At 49.1% G+C, this 25,968-nt stretch overlaps 2 protein-coding genes across 7 annotated transcripts in view; both read left to right on the top strand.

Annotated features, from left to right (window-relative positions):
* ECE2 (endothelin converting enzyme 2) overlaps positions 1 to 10,893 on the top strand; it is a 34,679-nt gene extending 23,786 nt beyond the window's left edge. The window contains exons 9-20 of one of the 6 annotated variants that reach the window (XM_060298338.1): positions 1,923 to 2,111; positions 2,805 to 2,947; positions 3,231 to 3,345; positions 4,722 to 4,832; positions 5,773 to 5,871; positions 5,979 to 6,056; positions 6,584 to 6,687; positions 6,866 to 6,976; positions 7,102 to 7,169; positions 7,351 to 7,541; positions 7,649 to 7,744; positions 8,453 to 10,893. In XM_060298338.1, the coding sequence (XP_060154321.1) occupies positions 1,923 to 2,111; positions 2,805 to 2,947; positions 3,231 to 3,345; positions 4,722 to 4,832; positions 5,773 to 5,871; positions 5,979 to 6,056; positions 6,584 to 6,687; positions 6,866 to 6,976; positions 7,102 to 7,169; positions 7,351 to 7,541; positions 7,649 to 7,744; positions 8,453 to 8,629 (1,482 nt within the window). In that variant the 3' untranslated portion in view covers positions 8,630 to 10,893. The remainder of the gene's footprint in view (positions 1 to 1,922; positions 2,112 to 2,804; positions 2,948 to 3,230; positions 3,346 to 4,721; positions 4,833 to 5,772; positions 5,872 to 5,978; positions 6,057 to 6,583; positions 6,688 to 6,865; positions 6,977 to 7,101; positions 7,170 to 7,350; positions 7,542 to 7,648; positions 7,745 to 8,452) is intronic. The other 5 variants (XM_060298336.1, XM_030862049.2, XM_060298337.1 and 2 more) reach the window with 5 other exon arrangements.
* Positions 10,894 to 15,121: 4,228 nt separating this feature from the next.
* PSMD2 (proteasome 26S subunit ubiquitin receptor, non-ATPase 2) lies at positions 15,122 to 24,096 on the top strand. The gene is made up of 21 exons (XM_030862031.2): positions 15,122 to 15,301; positions 15,751 to 15,807; positions 16,191 to 16,355; positions 17,485 to 17,606; positions 17,772 to 17,996; positions 18,279 to 18,437; positions 18,591 to 18,735; positions 18,917 to 18,977; positions 19,232 to 19,378; positions 19,549 to 19,655; positions 19,853 to 19,980; positions 20,193 to 20,280; positions 21,127 to 21,289; positions 21,415 to 21,516; positions 21,682 to 21,827; positions 22,066 to 22,149; positions 22,362 to 22,530; positions 22,623 to 22,717; positions 22,947 to 23,073; positions 23,492 to 23,610; positions 23,759 to 24,096. The coding sequence occupies exons 1-21, from the start codon at positions 15,167 to 15,169 to the stop codon at positions 23,939 to 23,941; spliced, it is 2,727 nt and encodes a 908-aa protein (XP_030717891.1). The 5' UTR covers positions 15,122 to 15,166; the 3' UTR covers positions 23,942 to 24,096.
* Positions 24,097 to 25,968: the final 1,872 nt, after the last annotated feature.

Genomic DNA, 25,968 nt, shown 5'->3' with positions numbered 1-25,968 from the left:
GCTGTGGGAAGGGAGAGGGTTCTAGGCAAAGGGAACAGCTGATGCAAAGGCTCTGAGGTGGGAAGGGGTGTGACTTGTTGACAGATCAGAGAGGGGAGTGGGAGGGGAGAGTGGGCCAAGTCCTTCTGGACAGGTAGGTGGAGTCATGGTACACATAAACACTATGGGTCAAGTTGAGCATTTATCCCAAAAGAAATGGAATAGGAAACTCAAAAGTGGAGAGTGTTATGAACAGATGTGTGGTTTTGATATCACCTGAGTCAGGGGAGGAATTTTGAGAATTCAGGAGAGAACCACATGGTCTGACCCCCAGGAAAGGGCAGGAGAAGCCTCGATTTACCTCTCAGTGTGTCACCAGTTGTCTTGGGTAGGAAGTCTCCTGTGCCAGCATCTAGGGGAAGCTGTAGTGCCAAAGGAAGTCTTGGGAATTCTCTGGCAGTCCAGTGGTTAGGACTCTGCACTTCCAATGCCAGGGGCCTGGGTTCGATCCCTGGTCAGGAAACTAAGATCCCGCAAGCCGAGTGTCACGGCCAAAAACAACGACAACAACAACAAAAAAACACATTAAAAAAAAAGGCAAGTCTTAAGCTGAAAGTAAGGAAGTAGAGAGAGAGGGGTAAGTGAGCTGGGGGGTGGGGCAAGATCACTGGTTGAACCAACCATCCACTTTAGGAGCTGGGATGACTGGAATTGGTATGCAAACCTCTTCTTCTGACAGCAGCAGCAAGAAAGAAGGGAGGTGGGAAAAAGGAGGTATTTTGAATATCTTGATATTTGAATATTTTGCAGAGAATGGATATTAAGGGATCTAAAACTTCTCAGTAAAGTGGAAGAGGAGATGGCCTTTGGCAATGAAAGGAGCCCCGGGTGGGGCTTCAGGGCAAGAGTGACAGTGGTCCCTGGGAGGAGGGCCACAGGAAGTCAGTGCTGAGCAGGGCTGAGGGTCTGTGCATGGGTTTTCATCCATCAGTCAACAAATATTTATTGAGCACCTACTATGTGCCAGATGCTGTGCTAGAGCCTGAGACTACAGTGCAGAACAGAACAAACAGTCCCTGCCCCCATGCAGCTAAAGTGCCAGCAGGCTCTGAGGCGACATGGGTTTGTTCTGAGCCCAGGCAGTGCTGGGATTGTGGCCCTGGAGTCATCAGGCCTAGGCCACAACTCTGCCATCTGCTAGTTTGTAGTATGAGTCAAATCATGTAATCTTGCCAAGCTTCATCTGTAAGATGGAACTATATGGAGTTGCTGTGGTGGGGGCGGGGTCGGGGCAGATATATTACATGTAGAACGCAAGCAGAGAATTTGATACATGTATGTACATGTAGTCACTAAATATTTCTTTTCTGTGCTTTTCTCCCCCTTGGAGACCAGAGGGGAAGGCAGCAAGTTTGAGGCCTGGCAGGATGGGAGGTAGAAGGAAATTGAAGCCACTGTGGACCAAATTCCCCACTGGGGTCCACTCAGCTGTTAAGTGAGGGCACATGGTCACTGATGGGCTGGGAAAAGTAGAAGGGCTTTAGGAAATGAGAAGGCAGAGCAGTATGGGAAGCGGATCCATCCACTGGACAAATATTTACAGGGCTCCTGTGCTAGGCCCTATTCCAGACCCTTGGGATACAGTGGTGAATAAGCCGCTGTAACTTGGAACAGTGCTCTCCTGGAACTTACCTTCTCCTTGGGGAAACAGATGATGAACAGTTGCACAAATTAATAAAAAAAGATCCTAGCAGATGGTGATAAGCAGTATGACAGAACTGATGAGGGTCATCCAGGAAAGCTTCTACGAGGAGGGTCTGCAGACGAGACAGTGAGGAGGGTCTGCAGAAGAGATGGTGAGCAGGGGTAGCAGCCAGAATAGTCGTCTTAGCCTTGGGCAGGACTTGTTGCTGGGCTCTGAGGATGACTTGGGGCCTTGACAGGTGCTTACCGCCTACCTGGACTACATGGAGGAGCTGGGGATGCTGCTAGGAGGACATCCAGCCTCCACGCGAGAGCAGATGCAGCAGGTGCTGGAGCTGGAGATACAACTGGCCAACATCACGGTGCCCCAGGACCAGCGGCGGGATGAGGAGAAGATCTACCACAAGATGAGCATCGCAGAGCTGCAGGTGGGGCAGGCAGGGAATAGAGACAGCTGGGGGGGGGCAGCCCCAGCACAGGCCACGCAGCTTCCCTTCATGCCATCTGTCTGAAGCAGCCAAGCCTCTCCTCATTTCCTTATTTCCTCTGAGCTTCCCAGCTGAACTGTTGCTATCCTGGAAGGAAAAGTGGTGTCCATTTTAGGGCACCCCCACTGGGCCATCCCTTGGTCCCTTTTGTATTGCCTGGGGATGCATAGAGGGATTATGTTAAAAATCCATGACAACTTGTACAAGATGTCCACAAAACAATCAGAAGAGAAATGGAAGCATCTCCTGGAGGGCCCTTACTGTGCCAGGCATCAGCCTCTTAGTCGTTAGATTATGGAAAAGTTGGGTAAGGGGGAGTTCTGGAGGAGAGGCCAGGTATGTAGGGACCCTGGGTGGTATCTGGGGAGTTTGTTAACTGTCTGAAAGATATTTGAATATCTGCAGTCCAACTAAATATCACACGTGGTGGTTTTCCTTGTACGATATGTGATTGGGTTACCTGATTGAAGAGCACCTAGGCCTGAAAACGGGTTTATGATAGGAAGGGGCCTCCGAGCAGCTAGTAGCTGTTGCTATGACAATGGAAAGGGCTCCCAGCTTGAGTGTATCAGTGGGGGAGTGGTCTGCTGAAAGCCAAGGGGGCAGGGACGCTTGCGATTTTTTTGCTCACAGGCCCTGGCGCCCTCCATGGACTGGCTGGAGTTCCTGTCCTTCTTGCTGTCGCCGCTGGAGCTGGGTGATTCTGAGCCTGTGGTGGTGTATGGGACGGATTATTTGCAGCAGGTGTCAGAGCTCATCAACCGCACAGAGCCAAGGTGGGGGGTGGAGCCCAAGGTGTCAGGGGTAGGGCTCAGGGCTCTGTGCAGGCTCTTCCCCTAGGCCAGGGCTTCGGGGGACCCACTTGTGGTCTCTATTTCCACACCTAGCTCCAACCTGACTTTTACAGGCAGGTGTGTGGTCCCAGGGTAAGAGAGAGGGATTATGGGACAGCTCCCACACGTGCCTCTCGGGACTCCTGCTGTCTGCATGCTGGTAGAGCTGGTTTGGGGTGGAAATGTTACCTGCCTTTACCTTATGTTCTGGCTACCTGAATGCCAGTGTCCTGAACAATTACCTGATCTGGAACCTGGTACAGAAGACAACATCAAGCCTGGACCGCCGCTTTGAGTCTGCACAAGAGAAGCTGCTGGAGACCCTCTATGGCACCAAGAAGGTGGGCTTTCTGACTCTGCTCCCACCTTCCAATCCAGTCAGGCTGACACTTCACACCCACTGTGTGTCAGGCACCATTTGCACATGGAGCATAGGATTAGGAATCAGGCTGACTTGGGTTCCATTCCTAACTCCTCTATTTCTTGGCCTATGGGACCTTGAGCATATCCCCCCCACCTCTCTGACTCTCCATTTCTTGGTCTGTAAAACAGGAGTTTCTTGTGGGGTTGTTATGAGGACTGAGTTCACGTAAGTGAAGCACCTACCCAGTGCATGCTTTGTGTAGGCACTCAACTTTGATGATGAGGGTGAAGGAGAGAATGAATAAATGCAGTTCTTAGTTTCAAGAAGCCCTGTTAAGTGGGGGAAGGAGATGTGTAAACAAACATTATATTTTGGGGTGATAAGTGCTCACACTGAGTGACGAACCTTCTTTGTGTTGTAGGACAGAGGTGGAGACAGCACATTTTACCTGGGGGATGGGGGGCATTAGGAAAGTCTTCTCTGAAGAGGTGACATTTGAAGAATGAGTTCATCAAGAAAGCCAGGGAAAAGGGATTCCAGGCTGAAGGAATACGATGTGTAAATTCCCAGAGGCCAGAAGGAGCGTGGTAGTTTTGCATGCGTTCTGGCATGACTTTGAGGACAGGGCACCGGAGAGGCCGAGGGTGGTGAGGCGGGCCTGGGGCAATCCTTGGAGGGACCTGAACGCTGTGTCTAGGAAGCCTGGCCTTGATTCAGGGATAGAGAACCTGGGATGGTTTTAAGCAGAGGTGTAACCTGGTTGGATTTATGTATTAGATCATCTTTCTGCAGCTAAATGGAAGATGGATGGAGAGGGTGACGGGAGGGGGATGAGAATGGAGTCGAGTGTCTAGTTAGGAGGCCACTGCAATCTTCAGGCAAGAGATAACAGTGTTACAGGACAGGGAAGTGACAACGGCGTGGACGGAGGAGACGATTAAGAAGCAGAGTTAGTATTAGAATCTGGTGATAGATTGAACGTGAGGGTAGGGAGATGGAGGAAGCTGGTGACTCCCAGGTTTCTGGCATGGGGGACTGACTGGTTATAAGACTGAGAAGTGCAGCTGAGCAAAGAAACATCTGGACCCCAGTGGGCCTCTGAGAAACATAAGAGGAGGAGAGTGCTGCAAATAGAGTGGGCAGCACACATGTCCCTCCTGAGGTTACGTTGCTGGGGTTGGCATGCTTTGCGATATTGCCCTTCATTTTCCCTGGAGTCTGAAGGAGAGATGGCACCCCAAACCCAGGCCTCCTATGTGCAGAGCGAGAGGGGTTGGCCCTAGAGACAGAGAAAGGCCCTCAGACTGGAGGGCAGAGCGATCTCCAGGAAGCCTGGCTCTTTACCCCTTCCAGTCCTGCACACCAAGGTGGCAGACCTGCATCTCCAACACGGACGACGCCCTTGGCTTCGCTCTGGGCTCCCTCTTTGTGAAGGCCACGTTTGACCGGCAGAGTAAGGAAATTGTGAGTCTTCAAGGTCCTTCCAACACTGCCCCTTGTTTTAGTTAAAATTCACCATTCATATTTGTATGTACCTACAGGGAAAAAATGTAGAGGAAATTCATCGACAAATTAACAGTGATTACTTTGGGTGGTTGGGATTATGAGTTTTTTTTTTTCTTTTAAAGTTTTCTGTGTTTTCCAGGTTTTCTACAATGAGTTTATGTTACCTATATAATTAGAAAAATAATGTTTATTTTTTAGGAAATGATGTTTATACTTAAAATATTACCTATAAGGATGTAAATGGCAGTGTTGTTTATAATAGGTGAAAATGACAACAGCTTAAATGTCCAGCATAGGGGACTGGAAAAACAAATTGTGGTTAGGCTGGATTATGAGGCAGCCTTAAAACTGATGATTGTTAAGTGAAAAGAAAGTAGGTTATGAAATGTATATATGTTGTACAACATAATTCCATATTATACGTATACGTGTGTAAAAAAAATGTATATATATATATGAATATCTCAGCAGGGGAAGACACTAGACATAGGTAGTCAAAATGTTGAAAGGAGTTATCTGTGAGGGATAAGATTTTAAATGGTCTATTTTCTTCTTCAGCTCTTCTCAATTTTCCACATTTTCTGCTATTAGTGCCTTCTTTTCATAATTGGATAAAAATCAATGCACTACATTAAATTATAATGTTAATTCAGTTAACTTATTGTCAGTTTTTTGATTAATTAGAAAAAAAGCCACCACAGTCCCAGTACCTTCACAAATCATGTTTCCTTCTCATCCTGCCCAGATGCTCAGCCTTATTTCAAGAGTCTGGGTACTCCCATGTGCTCCCCTGGAAGGACAGGGATGGGGCACTAGGGGGGATGGGGCACTAGGGTAGATGGGGAGAAAGGATGCTTTAATGCGAGTGGGAGGCAGACTTGTGCACCCTCCGTCCCAGGCAGAGGGGATGATCAGCGAGATCCGGACTGCCTTTGAGGAGGCCCTGGGACAGTTGGTTTGGATGGATGAGAAGACCCGCCAGGCAGCCAAGGAGAAAGTGAGCAGTGGCCAGGGTTGGGGTGCCATCTTGAGGTGAAGATGGAGAATACAGTTTTGGTGCTGGGGGGAGCCTGGGGAGGGAAACCCTTAACCTGGTCTCTTTAGGCAGATGCCATCTATGATATGATTGGTTTCCCAGACTTCATCCTGGAGCCCAAAGAGCTGGATGATGTTTATGATGGGGTGAGTACCCTGCCCATCAGTACTGAACCTTAGCCCTGTGGGGGGCACAGGGCTCAGGAATGGGAGCTCAAGCACTGAGAGGGAAGGAGATACTTGTTGGTGCCTTTCAGAGGCAAGTGCAGGCAGCCAGCATTGCTCAAGTGCTGGCTGTGTGCCAGGCTGCAGGCCAGACAGCAGTAGAATGCAGTGTTCACAAGCAGGGATTTGTAGTCAAACCTGTTTTTACCTAACTGTAACCTTGGACAAGTTGTATAACCTCTCTGGGCCTCAGTTTCTTCATCTGTAAAAGGGAGTCCTATTAGCACTTACCTGATAGGATTGTTGTGAGAATAAAAGGAGATAGTATTAAAAAAAAATAAAGCAGCTGCAACATAATATTGGCAATTATTATTTATTAGCTATTTTACACCCATTTTACAGTTGAAGAAACTGAGGCTCAGAAGGGTGCTAATTAGTAGCCAAACTGGGACTATTATCTTCTCCAACGTGTTCTCTCACTGGCTTTCTACTTCCTCCCATTCCCACAGTATGAAGTGTCTGAAGATTCCTTCTTCCAGAACATGTTGAATTTGTACAACTTCTCTGCTAAGGTGATGGCTGACCAGCTCCGCAAGCCTCCCAGCCGGGACCAGTAAGAATGGGGGCTGCAGACACTTGGGGCAGCAGGAGACGTAGGGGAGGTTTCCAGGGCTGAGGGAAGGGGATGGCAAGATGGATCCCAAATGAGGCACGAGGTTCTTCTAGAATGTAGGTCAGGGCTGCTGGGCATCGAGAGAGTCAGGCTCCGCCTCAGCTTCTCCCTCCCCCAGGTGGAGCATGACCCCCCAGACAGTGAATGCCTACTACCTTCCAACCAAGAATGAAATCGTCTTCCCTGCCGGCATCCTGCAGGCCCCCTTCTACGCCCGCAACCACCCCAAGTGTGTCTGAGGCAGGAGGGGCTGGGTGCTGGGGCCTGGGCCTGCGGGTGAGCTGGGAGCAGGGCTGGAGGTGGGATCTAGAAGTCCCCCCACCATGTCCTCACTCAACATTCCTCACCTACCAGGGCCCTGAACTTTGGTGGCATCGGCGTGGTGATGGGCCACGAGTTGACACATGCCTTTGATGACCAAGGTAGAGGTCCATGTAGTTGTCTCCTCCAGCCTAGAATTCCTAGTGGCTCCTGCAAAACCTTGGGATGTTGGAAGCAGGCCCCGTGGACCCCAGGGTCTGTGGACTAGGGCTGGTGGGGGCACTTGTGCCCCCAAGGGTTGAGTTCTACTCTCGGTGGGGTGCAAAGGTTAGTTCTCCTCAGGGCGCGAGTATGACAAGGAAGGGAACCTGCGGCCATGGTGGCAGAATGAGTCGCTGGCAGCCTTCCGGAATCACACGGCCTGCATGGAGGAGCAGTATAGCCAGTACCAGGTCAACGGGGAGAAGCTCAACGGCCGCCAGACGCTGGGGGAGAACATTGCTGACAACGGAGGGCTTAAGGCTGCCTACAACGTGAGTGGCCCCCTGGTAGCTGAGGCTCACCTGCCCTGGGGGGGCAGGGCACTGGGTGGAGCTGGTGGGCAGGCCCCAACAGACTTGCCATCCGTTCCCAACCCCAGGCTTACAAAGCATGGCTAAGAAAGCATGGGGAGGAGCAGCAGCTACCAGCCGTGGGGCTCACCAACCACCAGCTCTTCTTTGTGGGATTTGCCCAGGTATTGCCCTCCTGGGAGGCCGGGGGTCTGCCCTTCTCCTACAACCTCCTGGGCACGTCATTAGAAGTCTGGGGCACGCAGAAGGGACTGGGAAATGGGGCCGAAGTTGGAGTGTGGAAAGTGGTTTGGGAAGGCCTCGTGAAGCCTTTTGGCGGGGTCCACAAAAGCACGTGAGGAGGGCTGAGGAGGGAGAAGGCTTCAGGAGGCTTTTGCAGATCTCGAAGGGCAGGGCTGCCCTGCCTGATGGGGCAAGGGGTGGGGAGCGGGACTGATCTCCATGATGCTCCCGTGAGGTGGCTGTGGAGGAGGAAGCGCGGGGCCAAGTGGCTCTCCAGGGCTACCCAGGAATAAAGTAAGTGGCAGACTCAGCAGGGTCTCCTCCAGGTACTTTGCACTACAGCAGGCAGCCTCTGGGGGCTGGGTTTCTTCCCCTCGGACACATCCATCTAGGCAGCCCATTGTCCAGGCAGCTTTGAAAGGCCCTTAAGGAACTTGGGAGGGAGGGCGCTTTCTCCTCCCTTGGTGCCCATGGCAAGGGGTCGGGGCTGAGACAGCCCGGCTAAGGCCTCTCCTACATCCCTGAGGCTCCCGGAGCCCAGGGCCTGGGGCGGTGGTGCCGTGTGTCCCCAGGATGGCTCTGCTGCAACTGGGGCAGTGGCCTTGCCCGCACTAGACACCCTGTGTCCCCATGTCTGTCCTGGCCTGCAGGTGTGGTGCTCGGTCCGCACACCCGAGAGCTCTCACGAGGGGCTGGTGACGGACCCCCACAGCCCTGCCCGCTTCCGCGTGCTGGGCACGCTCGCCAACTCCCGTGACTTCCTGCGGCACTTCGGCTGCCCTGTTGGCTCCCCCATGAACTCAGGGCTGCTTTGTGAGGTGTGGTAGACTTGGGTTGGGAAGAAATGGCCAGCTGTTGCCAGGGCCTGGGGCAGTTTGCCCAGCGAGGCTGCCTGCTCTGCGGTTTGGAGAAGGCAAATGCCAGCTGGGCTGGGTCCGGCCCCTCCACACCACGGATGACATGAGTCCTAGTCCCTCCTCGACCACCACATCGTGCCAAGGCTTTGGGGGTGTCCCTGCCTCCAGCAGAGTCCCCACCATTCACTGTGACATTCTTCCGCGTCACCCTGCCTGGAGGATGCCTGGGCAGAGGGCACCAGTTCCCACAGGAAGGAGTCCACCTCTTCTGGTCCCAAGCTCCCTGGGCTTGGTGGCCACGGGGCCTGCTGTGACTGCCACATGCTGACCACGCAGGGCCCTGCTGGTGTGCCTCCCACACTTCTCCCCAAGGCTCACTCAGTGCTCCCTCGGGAGTAGACAGAGCTCCTTTCAGCCCCACCCTCGGGGTGGCCCCCACCCCGTGTTCTTCCTGCTGCTGCTCCTAATACTGCTGCCAGCCCTCGCTGACAAACCACCTGTGCTCAGTGCTTAGTGGAAGCCTTTACGAACCTTCCTGCCGCCTCCCAGGTTCCCTAGGCTCAGAGGGGAAGAGTGTACATGTAGGGGATGCTAGTCCCTGTGTCTCGGCATGCAAGACTTAGGGGATGACTGATTCTCCCTGGACCAAGCAGGAAAGCAGACAGAGCAGGGAGAGGGAAGGATAGAGTTTATTTTTACAGGAAAGAGGGTGGGGAAGGAATGGTCTTGGCCCTGTAGGACCCTGTGCCAATAAACAGACACGCATCAGTCAGCCTGTCTCTTCCTTCAGTCCTGTTTTCATTTACTCATTCCACCAGTATTTATTGAGTACCTGCTGTATGCCAGGTACTCTTATAGGCACGCATTTACTCACGCACCAGGCACAGGGGACTGAAATTTGAAGTCCCAAGAAGACAAAGAGGCAGGATGGAGGAATGGCATGAAATTGAGTCTGGCAAGTGGAGTACATCCTCCGCTCACTGGTGGCCATGTTCCATCACTGGCTGTTCTATTGCTGGAAGCGTTTGCTACGGCCCTCCGCTGGTGCATGCAACTGGGTCTGACACTGAGTCTGGGTAACTACTTGGCCACGGTCGGCTTGGAAGACGGGTGGCCCTTACCCTGCAGTGGAGGGCGGCCCTGGCCAAGGTAGCATTTCACTCCCTGGAGCTTGGAGCACCAGCCTCTGCTTGTGGCTGAGAAGACATGCATTTCTCCATGTTCTCAAAGGCTTAGCGCTCCTGAGAGCCGCTCATCCCACCTACACACGCGCATCGAGGCCTACCAAGTTCCAGGCACAGAGACTGCGGGTTTGGCTGCCACCCTCCAGCACAAGCGAGGGAAACGGAGCATTTACTGATACCTCTGTGTTCCAGGCACTTCTGCTAGGTGGCTCATTTCTTTCTTCATTCATTTAGTTATACATTTATATATTCATAGATTTGTTTTTATAAGTATATTGATTACCAATAATGTGCCAGGCACTGGTGACGGAAAGAGGAATACGATGATTCCCTCCCTCAGGTGACTCTTCTTCTGTTGGCACTTTCACCTTCATAAGCTTGCCCGATCCTCGCAGCAACATATTTTCTAAGTGCTCCAGTTTCCACTTTACAGGTCTAACTGTAAACACTTCACTGCAGTAAGAGACCTGGATTGAAACTGAAGCTCTGACAGCTGTGTGAGCTTGAGCCGGTTCCCTAACCTCTACAAGCCTCAGTTTCTTCATCTGTAAAATAAGAACCAGAGCAAAGCGGTGGAAAGAGTCCAGTCTCAGTTCTCTTTAACATGCAGTGTTCTCCAAGGTGTAAGTAGGTGTGGGTTTATTAAGTTTGGAGGGGGAAGAGTGAAGCTTTGTCAGTGATTGCTGCTGGGGTCACTGGTTCCTGGGCGATGGCACCAGCACATGTCCCACAGTCTGTATCCTGTCACAGCATCAGACTGTCCCCATAAAGAGCTGTATGTGGGTCTCTGTCAAGTTACTTGGAACTGTGGCTGCTCACCAAGGGAAGGAAATTGCTGGCTACTAAGAAAAAGGAAAAGTGGCCTTGGGAACTCTAAGACCAAGGGAAAGCATGGCTTGAGTCTCTGCTCTGAGAGCAAAACTCTAGGAGGGGGGGTGGCAAAGTGTATTGGAAAGAGGAAGGCCGTCACATCTGGAAATCTGGTTCTGGCTCCAGTTCTGCCACTCCCCAGCTGTGACACCAGGCATGGCTTATCCCCTCTTCAGATCTCAGTAACCTTAGCAGTCTGTAAAATAAGTGGGTTGGATGAGATGATCTCTGAGGACTAGATCAGCTTTAATGTTTTAAGAAGTGAATTCATGGGCTTAGCAGGTTCCAGAACCCAAAGAAATATTAAGAAATGGCTTGTGAAGTTTGGGTCTTGCACAGAGTATGAGATTTATAATGTCAGTGTAATGATAGAGGAGATAGGGTTGGTTTCACAAAGCCTTGCCCTTCCCTTGACACCTGATTTCAGAGGCCAGCTAGGGATACTGACCAGCTGGCCATTGTGGCATTAAAACACCATATTTGCGGGCTTCCCTGGTGGCGCAGTGGTTGAGAGTCCGCCTGCCGATGCAGGGGACATGGGTTCATGCCCCGGTCCGGGAAGATCCCACATGCCGCGGAGCGGCTACACCCGTGAGCCATGGCTGCTGAGCCTGTGCGTCCGGAGCCTGTGCTCCTCAACAGGAAAGGCCACAACAGTGAGAGGCCTGTGTACCGGTTAAAAAAAAAAAAAAAAACTCCATATTTGCAAAGGTCGAAGTGTCAAATAATGATGATGATGATAATGAGCAGCCCTCATTTACCAAGTCCCTTTTTTTTTCTTTTTTTGCTTAAGCCTGTGCTAAGCACTTTAAAAACATCACCTCATTAAATTCCCACAACAACTTATAAGGAGGTCCTATCATTGTCTCTATCTTACAAGTGGCGAAATTAAGGAGAAAGATGACATAAGTTCCAGTGTCAGCTAAGACATTGAAGTCCAATTTGGAACTCAGAGCCTCAGATTTGGGATTCAGATGTTCTTAATCACCACCACTTAGTCTGCTAATTTATGGCAGAATTTAGACTCAAGCATATACATCTGCCTTCTGGGCAATTTTATCATGCTTCCAAGTGAGGCCATTACCAGCAGGTGCACTTTCATGGCCCCTATCTCATCCGGGCCAGGTACATGTGACAACCATGCAGCTGCAGGAAACCTAAGCACATGTTGACCTGAAATTAAGCCAGGTGGCACTGTTTGTTGAGCACTCTGCAGGTGCTTGGTTCCATGGGCAAGGCAAGGTGAACATCAAGTGACAGATGTAACCTCCACCCTTAGTAGCCTGCCAAACTGATAAATATGCATCTGCAATATGCTCTGATGTGTTAAAGCAGAAGGGGGAATAATGGATGGTGCTCCTGGGTGGACACATGAGAATAGTTATTAGTAAGGTGCTGGGCCGTACCCTACACTATCCCATTGGAAGTTTGACTAATTCCCATGCACAATACAGTAACGTATGCCAAACAGTATGGTTTCACACTCGGAAGTGCTCTCGAAATGTCAAGTTGGAAGAGAATCTCCATAAAATAAGCACAGTTTCAGTAGACCTATCACGAGTCACAAATGGAGACTCCTGACAGTTTCCCAGTGCTGAGCTCTGGGCTCCAAAGAGAGCTCCCAATGGGCTATTATTATAAACAAAGATGACCTGAAGTTGAATGCAAAGCCATTCATTCATTCATTTATTCAACAAATATTTGTCAAGGCCTACCACAAGCCAGGTATTAGATTGGGTGCTAGGGGCACAAAGTTGAATAAGACACAGTTCCTGTCCTCTAAGAGCTCAGAGTGGAGGAAGGGAGAGGTATGTATCAAGCATTGTAGGAGTACAGGGAAGAAATTAATAACTTGAAAGAACAGGAAAGGCTTCCTACACAGGTGATACTGAGCTGGAGTACAGAGGATGGGAGAATTTGCTAGCCAAAAACAGTGAAGGGCATTCCATACAGAAATAACAGCAACAAGAAAAGACTAATCCAGCTTGAAGGGGCAGGGCATGTTCAGAAGTGGTGAAATGTTCAGGGAGATCAGAAGGAGGTAGATGCAAGGGGCATAATGAGAGGTGAGAGCCTGAAGAAGGGAAGTTGTAACAGTAGTTATAAAAAAGGGGATTGTAACAACTGCTTTCAGTCCTGGGAATTAACAGTAAAAGGTCCACAATGCAATCTGATTTTGAAAAATATCACACAAAGAAAGTAGCAACCCAGTGGAAACAGTGCAATGCTGTGTCTGGCCTGAAGCATTTCTGGTATTACATAAGTGACGCTTTGGGTCGAATGATTCTCAGATGAGTAGAGCCATCCATAAAATGTGTAGCTCTATAGCTCAGGCCATACGTTTGGGGGAAGCATGGCTGGCCAGTGGGTGCAATGTGAAAGAAGGTGGTAGGAAGGGACAGGTGATGGGCTGTCCCCTGATTGGAGAGCAATTTGGTCACAAGGCTGGGAGTCTGGCCAAATGGTAGGAAGGAGTGCTTCTGGGAGAGCAATTTGACCGAAATGAAGCTTGAGGCAGGAAATCAATGTTATCATAAGGCCTTGAGAATAATTGCCAGACATCTGCATTTGGCCAGAGAGGTTTGGGGCTTGAGTGTTTGGAGGTGGGGAGCAAGGGGCAGCCCTGCAAATTTGAGGAAGCTGGAAAATGCTAACTGCCTCCTCTCCAGTTGCCAGGCACTTAGCTAAGCACTTTATATACACTGTCTTACTTTATTCTCATAAAAACTTCCGAGGGAGATACTTTATTACTCTCATTTCATAGAAGAAGAAACCAAGCTGAGAGAGGTTAGGAAGCTTGCCCAAATATCACAGCTGGTGAAGGGCAGAATTTAGTTTTAAATACCGGGTCTGTCCTCTCTAAAGCTTATGATCTCCCACCCACCCCCAACTGTTTATTTTACAAACTTTTTATTTTACAAACTTTGCCAACTTTGTATTTTAAACCTACAAAGAAGTTGAAACATAGTACACAGACATTCGTTTACTCTTCACCTGGAGTCACCAGCTGTTAATAGCCTGTGCTTTATGCCACAACATCACCCCGTCTCCTCTAAGGTACTGGTGGGGATGTGACTGGTATAAAAGACAAAATCTGAGATCGGATAGAAAGAAGTCGTGGAAATAGGAAAGATTTAGGAGAAATACCTCTACTGATGACTGAAGAAAGCATGACAAAGTATGGACATCTCGAAGCCAGAAAACAGAGTAGGCACACCAGCTATGGACCATCCAATTTCTGTCAGTAGACTAGGGCTGGGGCCATCACCGGTGATGCAAGTGGAAGGTCATCCCCAGTATCCAAACACTGAGTGGAAAAGAGCAACAAGTTTTAAAATGGGCATCAGACCCTTACATCAATACCTATACAAATGTTTAGCCAACAACATTCATTCAATGCTAACTGTGCTGTGACAGGTGGTTTGTTTTTTTAAACAAACATTTTCTGCATTCTTTAATGCCTCAGGACCCATAAAATAAGATTCCAGGCCAAATGGTGAGTGTTCCCACCAGATGAAAGGGAGAAGAATTACTTCCTCTTTTCTCACCTTCTAGATATATACACATAGCCCGATCAGAAGAACTTTGAGGTTTGCCTGAAACACTCAAGAACTTGGGAGACTCAAAGATGGAGATTCATATCCTGATTCTACTACTTACTGTACGATTTCCGCTGTAAAATGGACACAATCCTCCCAAACTCAAAAAGTTGTGCGAACAATATATATCATTTAAAATAAGTCCTGACATAAAGTGTCGGTCACATCCCCTCTAAGTCATAAGAGGGAGAGGAAGACCAAAAGACACACTGAGGACAAAGACCTTATCTTGTCCCGTTTTTAGCTCCAGAACTTCGCATTAGGGTATAGGGCTTGATGTATTCATTTCTACTCCATCTGGCTCCGCAGGTGGATTTAAGATGGTATCCACATCTTTATGGTAATAGTAGAGCACTATTCTTCAGCTGGGCAGGTGAATATGCCGCAGTAGTGTGGGACTAAACATAGATTACACAGACTTCACAAAGACGGCAATCAAGCGTCCAGGATTTCAAGAATCTCTTCTGTTTGTCCCACCACGCGGCTAACGGGGGTATCACTGGGGTGTACTATTCACACTGCTTTGGCGGAATCGAGGGGCGGTCTCGGCTCGCAGCCAGCTCAACTCCTACTGCAGCTGGTGCCCCCAAACCCCAGACGGCGTTCAGGAAACTCCAGGTTCGAACCGGGGAGGTGCCTACGGCACGCGGGAAACTGGGAATTAGAGTTTTCGTTTGGTTTCGGAGGGCGAGGTCCGAGGGCTGAAACTCCCAGGCCGCGGGGGTGGGTGGGTTGCCGCGGCGTTTCCGGTCGCAGGCGGGCTCTGGAGAAGGAGGGGCGCCGTGGGCCACGCGCGCGAGGACATCTGGGAAACGGGGCGGTGCGCGCGCAGCGGGCCGGCAGTGGCGGCGGCGATGGAGGAGGGTGGCAGGGAGAAGGCACCGCTGCAGCCCCAGCAGCCCCCAGCGACGTCCCCCGGTGGCGGGGATGAGAAGCCGAGCGGCAAGGAGCGGCGGGATGCCGGAGACAAGGACAAAGAGCAGGAGCTGGTGAGGCGCGGCCCCGGGAGCCGGCGGAAAAGGCCGCGGGCTGAGTCACGGCGGCTCCGCAGGCCTCGGGCCCGACTCCCAACGGCCCCGCCGCGCCCGGGAGAGGGCGGATAGGGCGACCCTCGGGGCTCCCGGCACCCGCCTCTCTGCCCCTCATCCTCCATTCCGCGCTGTCACCGCCGCCGCCCCTACCAGTCCTCACCACCGACTCGTGAGGTGGGCCCGGGCGGGTCATTGTCACCCTCGTTTTTCAGAACAGCGTTCAAGTAAAGCCTGGCCCAGAAGCCAGGCTGCCTTCCCACCAGGGCTTCCCATTCCCTCTCTCTTTCCTTGTCTCACCTGGTCCTTCCTAAGGAGGCAGGCTCACTCTCCACCTGCCCCAGGGTGAATGGGAGGAGGATGTGTTTGAGATTCCTTGTCTTGATGAGCTTCTTCCCTCAATCCTCCAGTCTGAGGAGGACAAACAACTTCAGGATGAACTGGAGATGCTCGTGGAACGACTGGGGGTGAGTCACGATGTTAACAAAAGCCGGTGCATGTATGGATCTTTCCCACTTGTTTGCTTTATTCCACTTGGGGCAACAACTCCTATATGAGATAGGGAAAGAGAGACTGTATTTTGGAGTCATATTACAACCATGTTGTGAGGGAGGGGAGTAAAAAAAGATAATTGAAAGATTTTGTAGCTTTGTTTCGTGGGAGAAGCAGTTCTTGAACTCTTAACCTGGGACATTTGTTTTTGTGTCAGGCAGTGTGTGTGCAGGGCGTTGGGCAATCACAGATGGATAAGACACAGTTAGTTACTTTCCTAGGAGGTTGTTGAACACTTCTGTATTATGACTTAAGGTATGAGACTCCTTTTGTCTGAGCCCTAACATCTCCTGATCAGGAGAAGGACACGTCCCTGTACCGACCAGCCCTGGAGGAGCTGAGGAGGCAGATTCGTTCTTCTACAACTTCCATGACTTCAGTGCCCAAGCCTCTCAAATTTCTGCGTCCACACTACGGCAAACTGAAGGAGATCTATGAGAACATGGCCCCTGGGGAGAATAAGGTAAAACTATTGAAGAAGCTGGTGGAGGCCTAGTTTAGGAATTCCTTTTCGTCTAGACCATGGTGCTCATGGTGAATCTCAGGAAGCCTGATAGACCTGAGATCTGAGCTAGTTGAACAGTGCCCGGGACTTCCCTGGTGGCGCAGTGGTTAAGAATCCACCTGCCAATGCAGGGGACAGGGGTTTGAGCCCTGGTCCGGGAAGATCTCACATGCCACAGAGCAACTAAGCCCGTGTGCTACAACTACTGAAGCCCACGCGCCTAGAGCCCACGTGCCACAACTACTGAAGCCTGCACGCCTAGAGCCTATGCTCCACAACAAGAGAAGCCACCGCAATGAGAAACCCACGCACCACAACAAAGAGTCGCCACAACTAGAGAAAGCCCATGTGCAGCAACAGAGACCCAGTGCAACCAAGAATAAATAAATAAAATTAAATTTAAAAATTAAAACAACAAAACATTGCTCGTCATAATCGAAATGGTCACATAAGAGCTGACAGGAAGATTGTCTTCAGAAATGACAGTGTTTCTGTCATTTATGTTGGACCTTGGGATTTTATTATCATGATTTATTATTAACTTACTTTTAACCTTAATATTTTTCTTTTCTTTGTATCACATGCACCTTCATTTGTTTTACCTCTAAAATATATTCCCGGTTCAGTAACTTTCCTGCATATTGGCACAACCCTAATCCAAGTTTTCAGTTCTCACCGGAACTACTGCAGCAGCCTCCTAACTGACCCTCTTCCTTTTGTCTGTGACCTCCTACACAGTTTGTCTTTCATGCAGCAGCCATAGTGATCTTTTCTAGAGTGTGAATCTTTTCTGCTTAAAACCTTTTAATAGTTTATTATTACGATTGGAATAAAATTCAGAGTCTCCATTTTTCTCCACTCTCCACTTGTTATCACCCTTCAGTCATGTTGGTTCAGAAGGGAGATTGCAACACTAACCTTAAGATTATTATGAGGCTTAGTTGATATAACATGTTTTAAGTTTTTAGTATGGAGGCTGGTGATATAATTAGCATTTAATTTTGGGGGTAGTGACAGTGATCTTGATTCCATAATGTAACATTCCCCTTACCCTGGATTTGACTTCAAAGGACTGCTTTCTTTATAGCGTTTTGCCGCTGACATCATCTCTGTTTTGGCCATGACCATGAGCGGGGAGCGTGAGTGCCTCAAATATCGTCTAGTGGGCTCCCAGGAGGAATTGGCATCATGGGGTCATGAGTATGTCAGGTAAGACCTTTTCTTCTTGGGAATCTGAAGGGGTTCTGAGATATAGTTCTGAGTTCTGTCTTGGAGTACCAGTGTATTGAGTTTCCCAGATAGTGAATTCCTTGACCCACAGGGAAGTGCTTCCCATGAAGCACTGCTCCTCTAATAGTCTGGGCCTGTCCGTAGGCATCTGGCAGGAGAAGTGGCTAAGGAGTGGCAGGAGCTGGATGATGCAGAGAAGACGCAGCGGGAGCCACTGCTGACCCTGGTGAAGGAGATTGTCCCCTACAACATGGCCCACAATGCAGAGCATGAGGCCTGCGACCTGCTTATGGAAATTGAGCAGGTGGATATGCTGGAGAAAGACATTGATGAGAATGCATATGCAAAGGTCTGCCTCTATCTCACCAGGTGAGTGAGCAGGGTGGGGAATGGTGGCAGGCCTGCCCTCCCCAGCACTTCTTCTCAACTGTGACTCCTTTATTCTCCAAGAGTATCTGCTTCAAAGGTCGCAATCAAGCTGTAGTGAATTTGTTAACATCTGTGAACTTCTTGAGGTCAGAGACGGCATGTCTCCTTAGTAGTCCCAATAACTAGTATACTTCCTGGTATGTAGTAGGCATTCGGTATTGGGTAAGTGAATTAAACGGGGTAAATGAATGCCTGATAGCTTTATTATTTTTACCTTTGTAGTTGTGTGAATTATGTGCCCGAGCCTGAGAACTCCGCCCTACTGCGTTGTGCCCTGGGTGTGTTCCGAAAGTTCAGTCGCTTCCCTGAAGCACTGAGATTGGCATTGATGCTCAATGACATGGAGCTGGTAGAAGATATTTTCACCTCCTGCAAGGACGTGTATGTAAAGGAAAAAGTTGGCAAAGCGATAAGCTCATGGGTGGGACATTTGCATGAAGTGCTGGGACATGTAGTTTCTGGTTAGGATTTGAAGGGCTTTTCTGTGCCCTTAGTGGATGGGGGCTGAGCAGATGTGATGGCTCTCTCCCACAGGGTTGTACAGAAGCAAATGGCATTCATGCTAGGCCGACATGGGGTGTTTTTGGAGCTGAGTGAAGATGTGGAGGAGTATGAGGACCTGACAGAGATCATGTCCAATGTGCAGCTCAACAGCAACTTCTTGGCTTTAGCTCGGGAGGTGAGAGTCTTTGCCCTTTTCCAACAAGGTTTTTTGGTTGTGATGATACCTGGCATTTCACCTCCCTGATTATGCCTCTGACTAGACTCTCCTTGGTTAGAATTGCCATTCAATGGGGTAACAGAAGGGACAGCTAGGGGAGGACTGGGGGAGCAGTTGTGATCCTCTGACTTCTCTTCAGCTGGACATCATGGAACCCAAGGTGCCTGATGACATCTATAAAACCCACCTAGAGAACAACAGTGAGTAAACATCTCCATGTTTGGGGATTGGAAGATTGTTAATTATGCCCCTTGTATTGAGAGTGATGGCTTGGCCCAACATACTTAGGAATCCTATAGAGCTCAGAATTCCCACATACTTTTTCCCTAGGTCACTGTTGGGGTTATAGATAGAGGATTCCAAGGGGCCAGCTCAGAATCAGAGACCAGCTGCCATACTGTGTTCTTTTCTTGTCCTACTCTAGACCTTCATTTCCTCCTTCCCTCCTTTGCAGGGTTTGGGGGCAGTGGCTCTCAGGTGGACTCTGCCCGCATGAACCTGGCCTCCTCTTTTGTGAACGGCTTTGTGAATGCAGCCTTTGGCCAGGACAAGCTGCTGACTGATGATGGCAACAAATGGCTTTACAAGAACAAGGATCATGGTATAATTCTGTTCCTACTCTATCTTTGTATAATTTTGGTCAATCTTGTTGTTCTCCTAGGTTCATGTGTTATAATGGCAGATCCCCAAGGCAGTTCTTTGGAGAGCTCTTTATAACAGTTTTCTCAGGGCAGGGCCATTTTAAGACTGATAGATTTTTCCTTGGTATAGGAATGTTGAGTGCAGCTGCATCCCTTGGCATGATTCTGCTGTGGGATGTGGATGGTGGCCTTACCCAGATTGACAAGTACCTGTACTCTTCTGAGGACTATATCAAGGTTGGTCTGGGTACAACCCACTAATGCAGACATCCCCTCCCATGTTCTAGGGCCCTCTCAGGACCTCCCTTTCACTGGTAAGGTCTACCCTGTTTTTAACTCCAGTTAAGGCGGGTGCTATAATAAGGCCTATGTTGCATCCTTTGTGGTGAGGAAGGTAGAGTAGCCCGAGTGAAGGATCTATTTACATTTTTCAGTCGGGAGCCCTCCTGGCCTGTGGCATCGTGAACTCTGGTGTCCGAAATGAGTGTGACCCTGCTCTGGCACTCCTCTCAGACTATGTCCTCCACAACAGTAACACAATGAGACTTGGTTCCATCTTTGGGTAAGGCTTCTCCTTTTGGTAGTGCTTAGCCTGTAAGCTCTGTGAAAACAGAATCAGGCCCTTTCACCTTTGTATTGCCAAAGAGCACCACTGTGCCTGTTGAGTATTTGGCTCTGGGTGACTATTTGTTGAAATGACCAATCCTCTTTTTGTTTCTTCCTTGTCCTATCGTCGGGTGTGTGTCGGGGACTGCCTCTCCCTGGCTTTTGCAGGCTTGGCTTGGCCTATGCTGGCTCCAATCGCGAAGATGTTCTAACACTGCTGCTACCTGTGATGGGAGATTCCAAGTCCAGTATGGAGGTGAGTAGAGTTTGTTGATCACTTAGGGGAGGTAGTAGGGAAGGTGCTCTGAGTCTTGCCGGTCTCTGATAAATGGTGAAAAAGTGTGTGTGTGTGTGTGTGTGTGTGTGTGTGTGTGTGTGTGTGTGTGTGTGTGTGTGTGTGTGTGTGTGTGTGTGTGTGTGTGTGTGTGTGTGTGTGTGAGAGAGAGACAGAGAGAGAGAGAGACAGAGACAGAGACAGAGATGTATCATTTCAGTGAAACTGCTTGGAATTGGGCTTCTAAGTCTCAGGAGATATTGAGGCTAAAGAGTTAACATTTTAGTATTGAGTTCCAGCCCTTGGGATCCATGAGGAAGTACCAGACTAGAGTGGGGAGTAACTTAACCCAGCTTGGGGTGGGTACACTGTTTTAGTCATGAGCCAACTTTAAATTTTCTTACTTGTGCAGAATCATTTTAGTGATGGATAAATATAGTATGGTGGCTAAAAACATAGGTTTTAGTCAGATAGGCTTCAGTTCAGATCCTGCCACCTCTCCTTACAAACAATGTGATCTTGGACACGTAACTCAGTCTCCTTAGGCATCATTTTTCTCATCAATAAAAGAGGAATAACAGTAGGACCTGTTTCATGGGGTTATGAGGATTAAATGTTAATAGTATGCAAGCGAGTTGACTTAGTGGCTGACCTGTAGTATTCAGTGAATGGTTGATGCTACTGTTATTTTGACCTACCATCAGAAAGGGGTTATTACCTCATGTGGTTTCAGTGGACTGTAGGAATTGGCTATCTTGAATCAAGATAGGTAAACAACTATTTTAACACCTTATTTTAATAACTTGATGTCGATTTTCCTATTGCTAGGTGGCAGGTGTGACAGCTCTAGCCTGTGGAATGATAGCAGTGGGATCCTGCAATGGCGATGTCACTTCCACTATCCTTCAGACCATCATGGAGAAGTCAGAGACTGAGCTCAAGGACACTTACGCCCGTTGGCTTCCTCTTGGACTGGGCCTCAACCACCTAGGTTAGGGGATGTCTCTCTATTTGGGCAAAAGGCTGGTAGTAACTGGATACAACAGGGAGAGTTTATGAGTCAGGCTGTGCTGGAAGGGAGTACATGTCCTCTGACCCCTCGAATCTCTCCTTTAGGGAAGGGAGAGGCCATTGAGGCCATCCTGGCCGCGCTGGAGGTTGTGTCAGAGCCATTCCGCAGTTTTGCCAACACACTGGTGGATGTGTGTGCCTATGCAGGTCTGTGTCTTTGTTCTTCCTCAGTGACTCTTCACTTCTCTCTTGGACCTCCTTTCTTAAGTCATTCTGGATTGCCTTAGATTCTTTAGCTTCTGTTCCTAGAGCAAGCTTTTCCTTGGTGCCTTCTCATTTCTACCTTTTCTCTCCCTTACCACCCTGCCCCAGGCTCTGGGAATGTACTGAAGGTGCAGCAGCTGCTCCACATTTGCAGCGAACACTTTGACTCCAAGGAAAAGGAGGAAGACAAAGACAAAAAGGAAAAGAAGGACAAGGACAAGAAGGAAGCCCCTGCCGACATGGGAGCACATCAGGTTCTGTGGGCAGCTGGGCATCCTCTGAGGGAAGCTCTGAGAAAAGATAACTGTGGGTTTGTTTGTTTTAGAGTCTCTGGGTATCACTGTGTATTGAAATAGCATGAGACTGGGTTCCATACATGAGGGGTCAGGGTGTGCCCCACAGGATGGCTTTTTCTTCTTACGTGGGACTTGAGTCAGGGGTGAGTTTTTTGTTCCCTGAGCTTATTGGGCTCTGCTGCCTCTTCAATTGCAGGGAGTAGCGGTGCTGGGGATTGCCCTTATTGCTATGGGGGAGGAGATTGGTGCAGAGATGGCTCTACGAACCTTTGGCCACCTGGTGAGTATCCCATGGAGAAGATTGAAGTATATTAGTTTTGATGCCTGGGGTTTCCCCAGGAATTTCCCTGATGGGTTTTGTCGGTGGAGAAATGGTCTTTTTGCTGTACCCTTTCTACAAAAATTAAGACCCCGTCTATCCATCTGTTCGTGTAACCGAGCTTATTCTTTTCTGCTTTCTGTGATACCCTTGTTATTTTCTTTTATCACCAGCTGAGATATGGGGAGCCTACACTCCGAAGGGCTGTGCCTTTAGCACTGGCCTTAATCTCCGTTTCAAATCCACGACTCAACATCTTGGATACCCTAAGCAAATTCTCTCATGATGCTGACCCAGAAGTTTCCTATAACTCCATCTTTGCCATGGGCATGGTGGGCAGTGGTGAGTATTGGTCAGAAAGAGATCATAAGCATCTTGGGGGAAGGGTTGTTGAGGCCCTTTTTTCAAGTCTTTGTAATGCTTAACATTTCCAGGTACCAATAATGCCCGTCTGGCTGCGATGCTGCGCCAGTTAGCCCAGTATCATGCCAAGGACCCCAACAACCTCTTCATGGTGCGCTTGGCACAGGTAGAGAATAGAACTCTTCTCCTTAGAGTGAATGTGCCAAAGGAAGTGTCTGTGTGATGGAAGGGAGATGTGATGCTTCGTGAAGGGGACCTTGAGTTTGGCCTGGAAAGGAGGGTGTGAACGAGCTGTGAGGTTTCTGTGTGGCCGGGTTAGGTGATTTCTCCTTAGATGTGACTTGTGACTCCCCACGTCCACTTCACTCCATTTTGTTTTGTTTTCTTTTCCCCAGGGCCTGACCCATTTAGGGAAGGGCACACTCACCCTCTGCCCCTACCACAGTGACCGGCAGCTTATGAGTCAAGTGGCCGTGGCTGGGCTGCTCACCGTGCTTGTCTCTTTCCTGGATGTCCGCAACAGTGAGTCCCTGTCAGGAATCTTACATGGTGGCATATGGCGCCCTTTCCACTCCCCTACCAGGGCCTCCTTGGTAATTTAGGAGCAAGACTCTGAGTTAACTCTGCTGCTCTGGATTCCTGAGGTTCATTGGGCCTCGTTGAGACTTTCATCCCCCACACTTTTGATCTGACCCCAAAAGATTTTCTTTTGAAGATGAAGAACTGAGCCCAGTTTTTGCCTCTGAGTGACTGGGGGAAAGTGATGATCAAGTCCGCAACCTGTAGGCAGAGTATGGGGGTGGCATCTCCAGCTTGTAGTAGGGTGTATGAGGGGAGGGTTGTGGGTTCAGCTATATAACTGAGGGATTAAAGAGTCAGGGCTGGAGTGGGGTCCCAAGATTCAGGCATGCCTCTAACTATATTTGTCTTGTGCTCTTAGTCATCTTAGGCAAGTCACACTATGTATTATATGGGCTGGTGGCTGCCATGCAGCCCCGAATGCTGGTCACATTCGATGAGGAGCTGCGGCCATTACCAGTGTCTGTCCGCGTGGGCCAGGTGAGGGGCTGAGCAGAGGGGAGGGCTCAGTCTGTATTCTAGAGCTTGTAGAATGCAGAGGTACCATTTCTCTGAAACGTGAATTGGCACTGGGTTGCTGCTGTACTCCTATCCAGAGTCTCTTCATCTCAGTCTTCTCATCCCACAGGCAGTGGATGTGGTGGGCCAGGCCGGCAAGCCCAAGACCATCACAGGGTTCCAGACACACACAACCCCAGTATTGCTGGCTCACGGGGAGCGGGCAGAATTGGCCACTGAGGAGTTCCTTCCCGTCACCCCTATTCTAGAAGGTTTTGTTATCCTTCGGAAGAACCCAAACTATGATCTCTAAGTGGCCACCAGAGGCGCTGAGCTGCAGCTGTGTCAGCGGGTCATGCTTCCTTCCATCGGGGTGGACACTGCTCCAAACCTTTGGGAGAATTGTTACCTCCTGTTCTTTTGTTACTGAGTGAGATAACTTTGTTGAATAAAGACCTTTATCCCCAAGGTCCCTCTGTGTCTGTTTTCTGGGGTATTGTGGCTGGAGGCCAGACTGGGGTGGGGAGTGGATGTGAAAGGATATTGTTTGTAGCAACTCTGAGCCTGGGCTAGCAGGGAGGCTGCCAAGAATGGAAAAAACTAAGCCCCTTTTCCTTCTCCCCTCCTTCCTAATCATCTTAGAACAGTGGTTCATCTTTAGAGGCATGAACTGTTGAGAAGCTGATAAATGTAATGGATCTTCTTTCTAAGAGGTGTATGTACACAAATTTTTACTTAAACTTTTACAAATAACTCCAAGGGCTTGTAGATCCCAAACATCCCCCCTATTCCCACCTGCCAACGCACACCCACCTCAAGCCCATCATTCCCTGACTTTGGACTAAGGATCCCTTCTCTTAAGAGGCAGCAGAGTTAGTTCCACTCTTCCTAACTTGACTTCTGTGCTACTGAATGAAATGAACATCTTTACCTCGTATGACCCGCTTGTCCTTTTGGGGAGGCTGCTATTTGAGAGATATGATCATGTTAACATCTACCTCTAGGCTGTCCTTGCGGGAACGGTGCAAGAAAGCTTGATCCTGACCTTCTTAGTAGAGCAATGGGAAAGAAATGGCCTCCTTCCTGGAATGTAATCACTCTTGATCTGTAGTGCTCCTTCCTGGTGGGACTGGTATGAGTATAGCTATACTGCCGGTGGGGGCCTAGACCCCTGTGGATGCAGTGGAGGAGAACACGTGGCCCTGTCAGATAATTGCTAGCATTTATCCAACACTTACTGGGAAAACACTGTGGATTTAAGCTCCAAATAGTGACAAGCACCTGATAGGTCATCAATAAATGTTGAAAGAATAATTGCTCTACATACCTCACAAGAACTTCGAGAGGTAGGTATTATCCCTGTGTTTTGGTGAGGAATGTAAAGTTCAGAGAGGTTCAGTAACTTGTTCAGGATCACATAGTAAGTAGTAGAGCCAGGATTGGAATCTAAGTCCATCTGACTCCAAGGCCCATGCCCTTCTCACTGTTAATCAGTCTCTGTAGCCTTGGAGACTTGTGGACCCTGTAGTAGTCCAAGCTCTTGGCTAGGCTGGAGAAGCAGCAGCTTTGGATGGAGTATCTCCATAGTCTTCTCTCTAGTCTCACTTAGCAGCCTGTGTAAAACCTGTATAAAAGGTGGAAATGCTGGACTTGGGAGTCAGCAGACCTGTAAAGCCCCTTTAATGGGAACTGTCTTAAGCAAATCAGTGTGATAAGCCTCTATTATCTCTACATTGGGGATATAGTAATTGTCTTACCTGATTTCTAATGGTGGTGATGTTAAGAAATTAGAAGGTGATTTCCATCCAGTGGAACATTCCTCAACAATAAAAAGTGACACAAGGGAAATTCCTTGGCGGTCCAATGGTTAGGACTCTGCACTCTCACTGCCGAAGGCCCAGGTTCAATCCCTGGTCGGGGGAACTAAAATCCCACAAGCCGCACAGGGCAGCAAAAAAAAAAAGTGACAAATAACAACATGAATGAATGTCAAATTTATTATTTTGCATGAAAGAATCCAGACTTTAAAAAAGTACAAGAATAAAAAAAGAAGAGTACATACTCTATCAGTTCATTTATATACAATTCTAGTGACAGCAGATCAGTGGTTATCTGTGGATTAGAGTGAAGACAAAGATGATTCCAAAGGAAGAAAACTTTTGAGAGTGATGGAATTGGTCAGTATCTTGATTGTGGTAGTGGTGGTGATGATATTCAACATATCTGTCAAAACTCATCAACTTGTACTTTTTCTTTTTTTTTTGGCTGCGTGGCTTGTGGGATCTTAGTTCCCCACCCAGGGATTGAACCCAGGCCCTCAGCAGTGAGAGCACAGAGTCC

Source organism: Globicephala melas, chromosome 4 (assembly GCF_963455315.2).
Source record: "Globicephala melas chromosome 4, mGloMel1.2, whole genome shotgun sequence".
Taxonomy (NCBI): domain Eukaryota; kingdom Metazoa; phylum Chordata; class Mammalia; order Artiodactyla; family Delphinidae; genus Globicephala; species Globicephala melas.
The sequence above is the reverse complement of the archived record's forward strand: the minus strand, read 5'-3'. Positions and strand labels throughout refer to the sequence as shown.

Bases quoted from the DNA above. Each gene is read 5' to 3' on its own strand.
- PSMD2 (XM_030862031.2), top strand. From the start codon at position 15,167: ATGGAGGAGGGTGGCAGGGAGAAGGCACCGCTGCAGCCCCAGCAGCCC. The intron at 17,997-18,278 runs GTGAGTGAGCAG...TTACCTTTGTAG, and splicing joins GTCTGCCTCTATCTCACCAG to TTGTGTGAATTATGTGCCCG. The intron at 19,656-19,852 runs GTTGGTCTGGGT...TACATTTTTCAG, and splicing joins CTTCTGAGGACTATATCAAG to TCGGGAGCCCTCCTGGCCTG.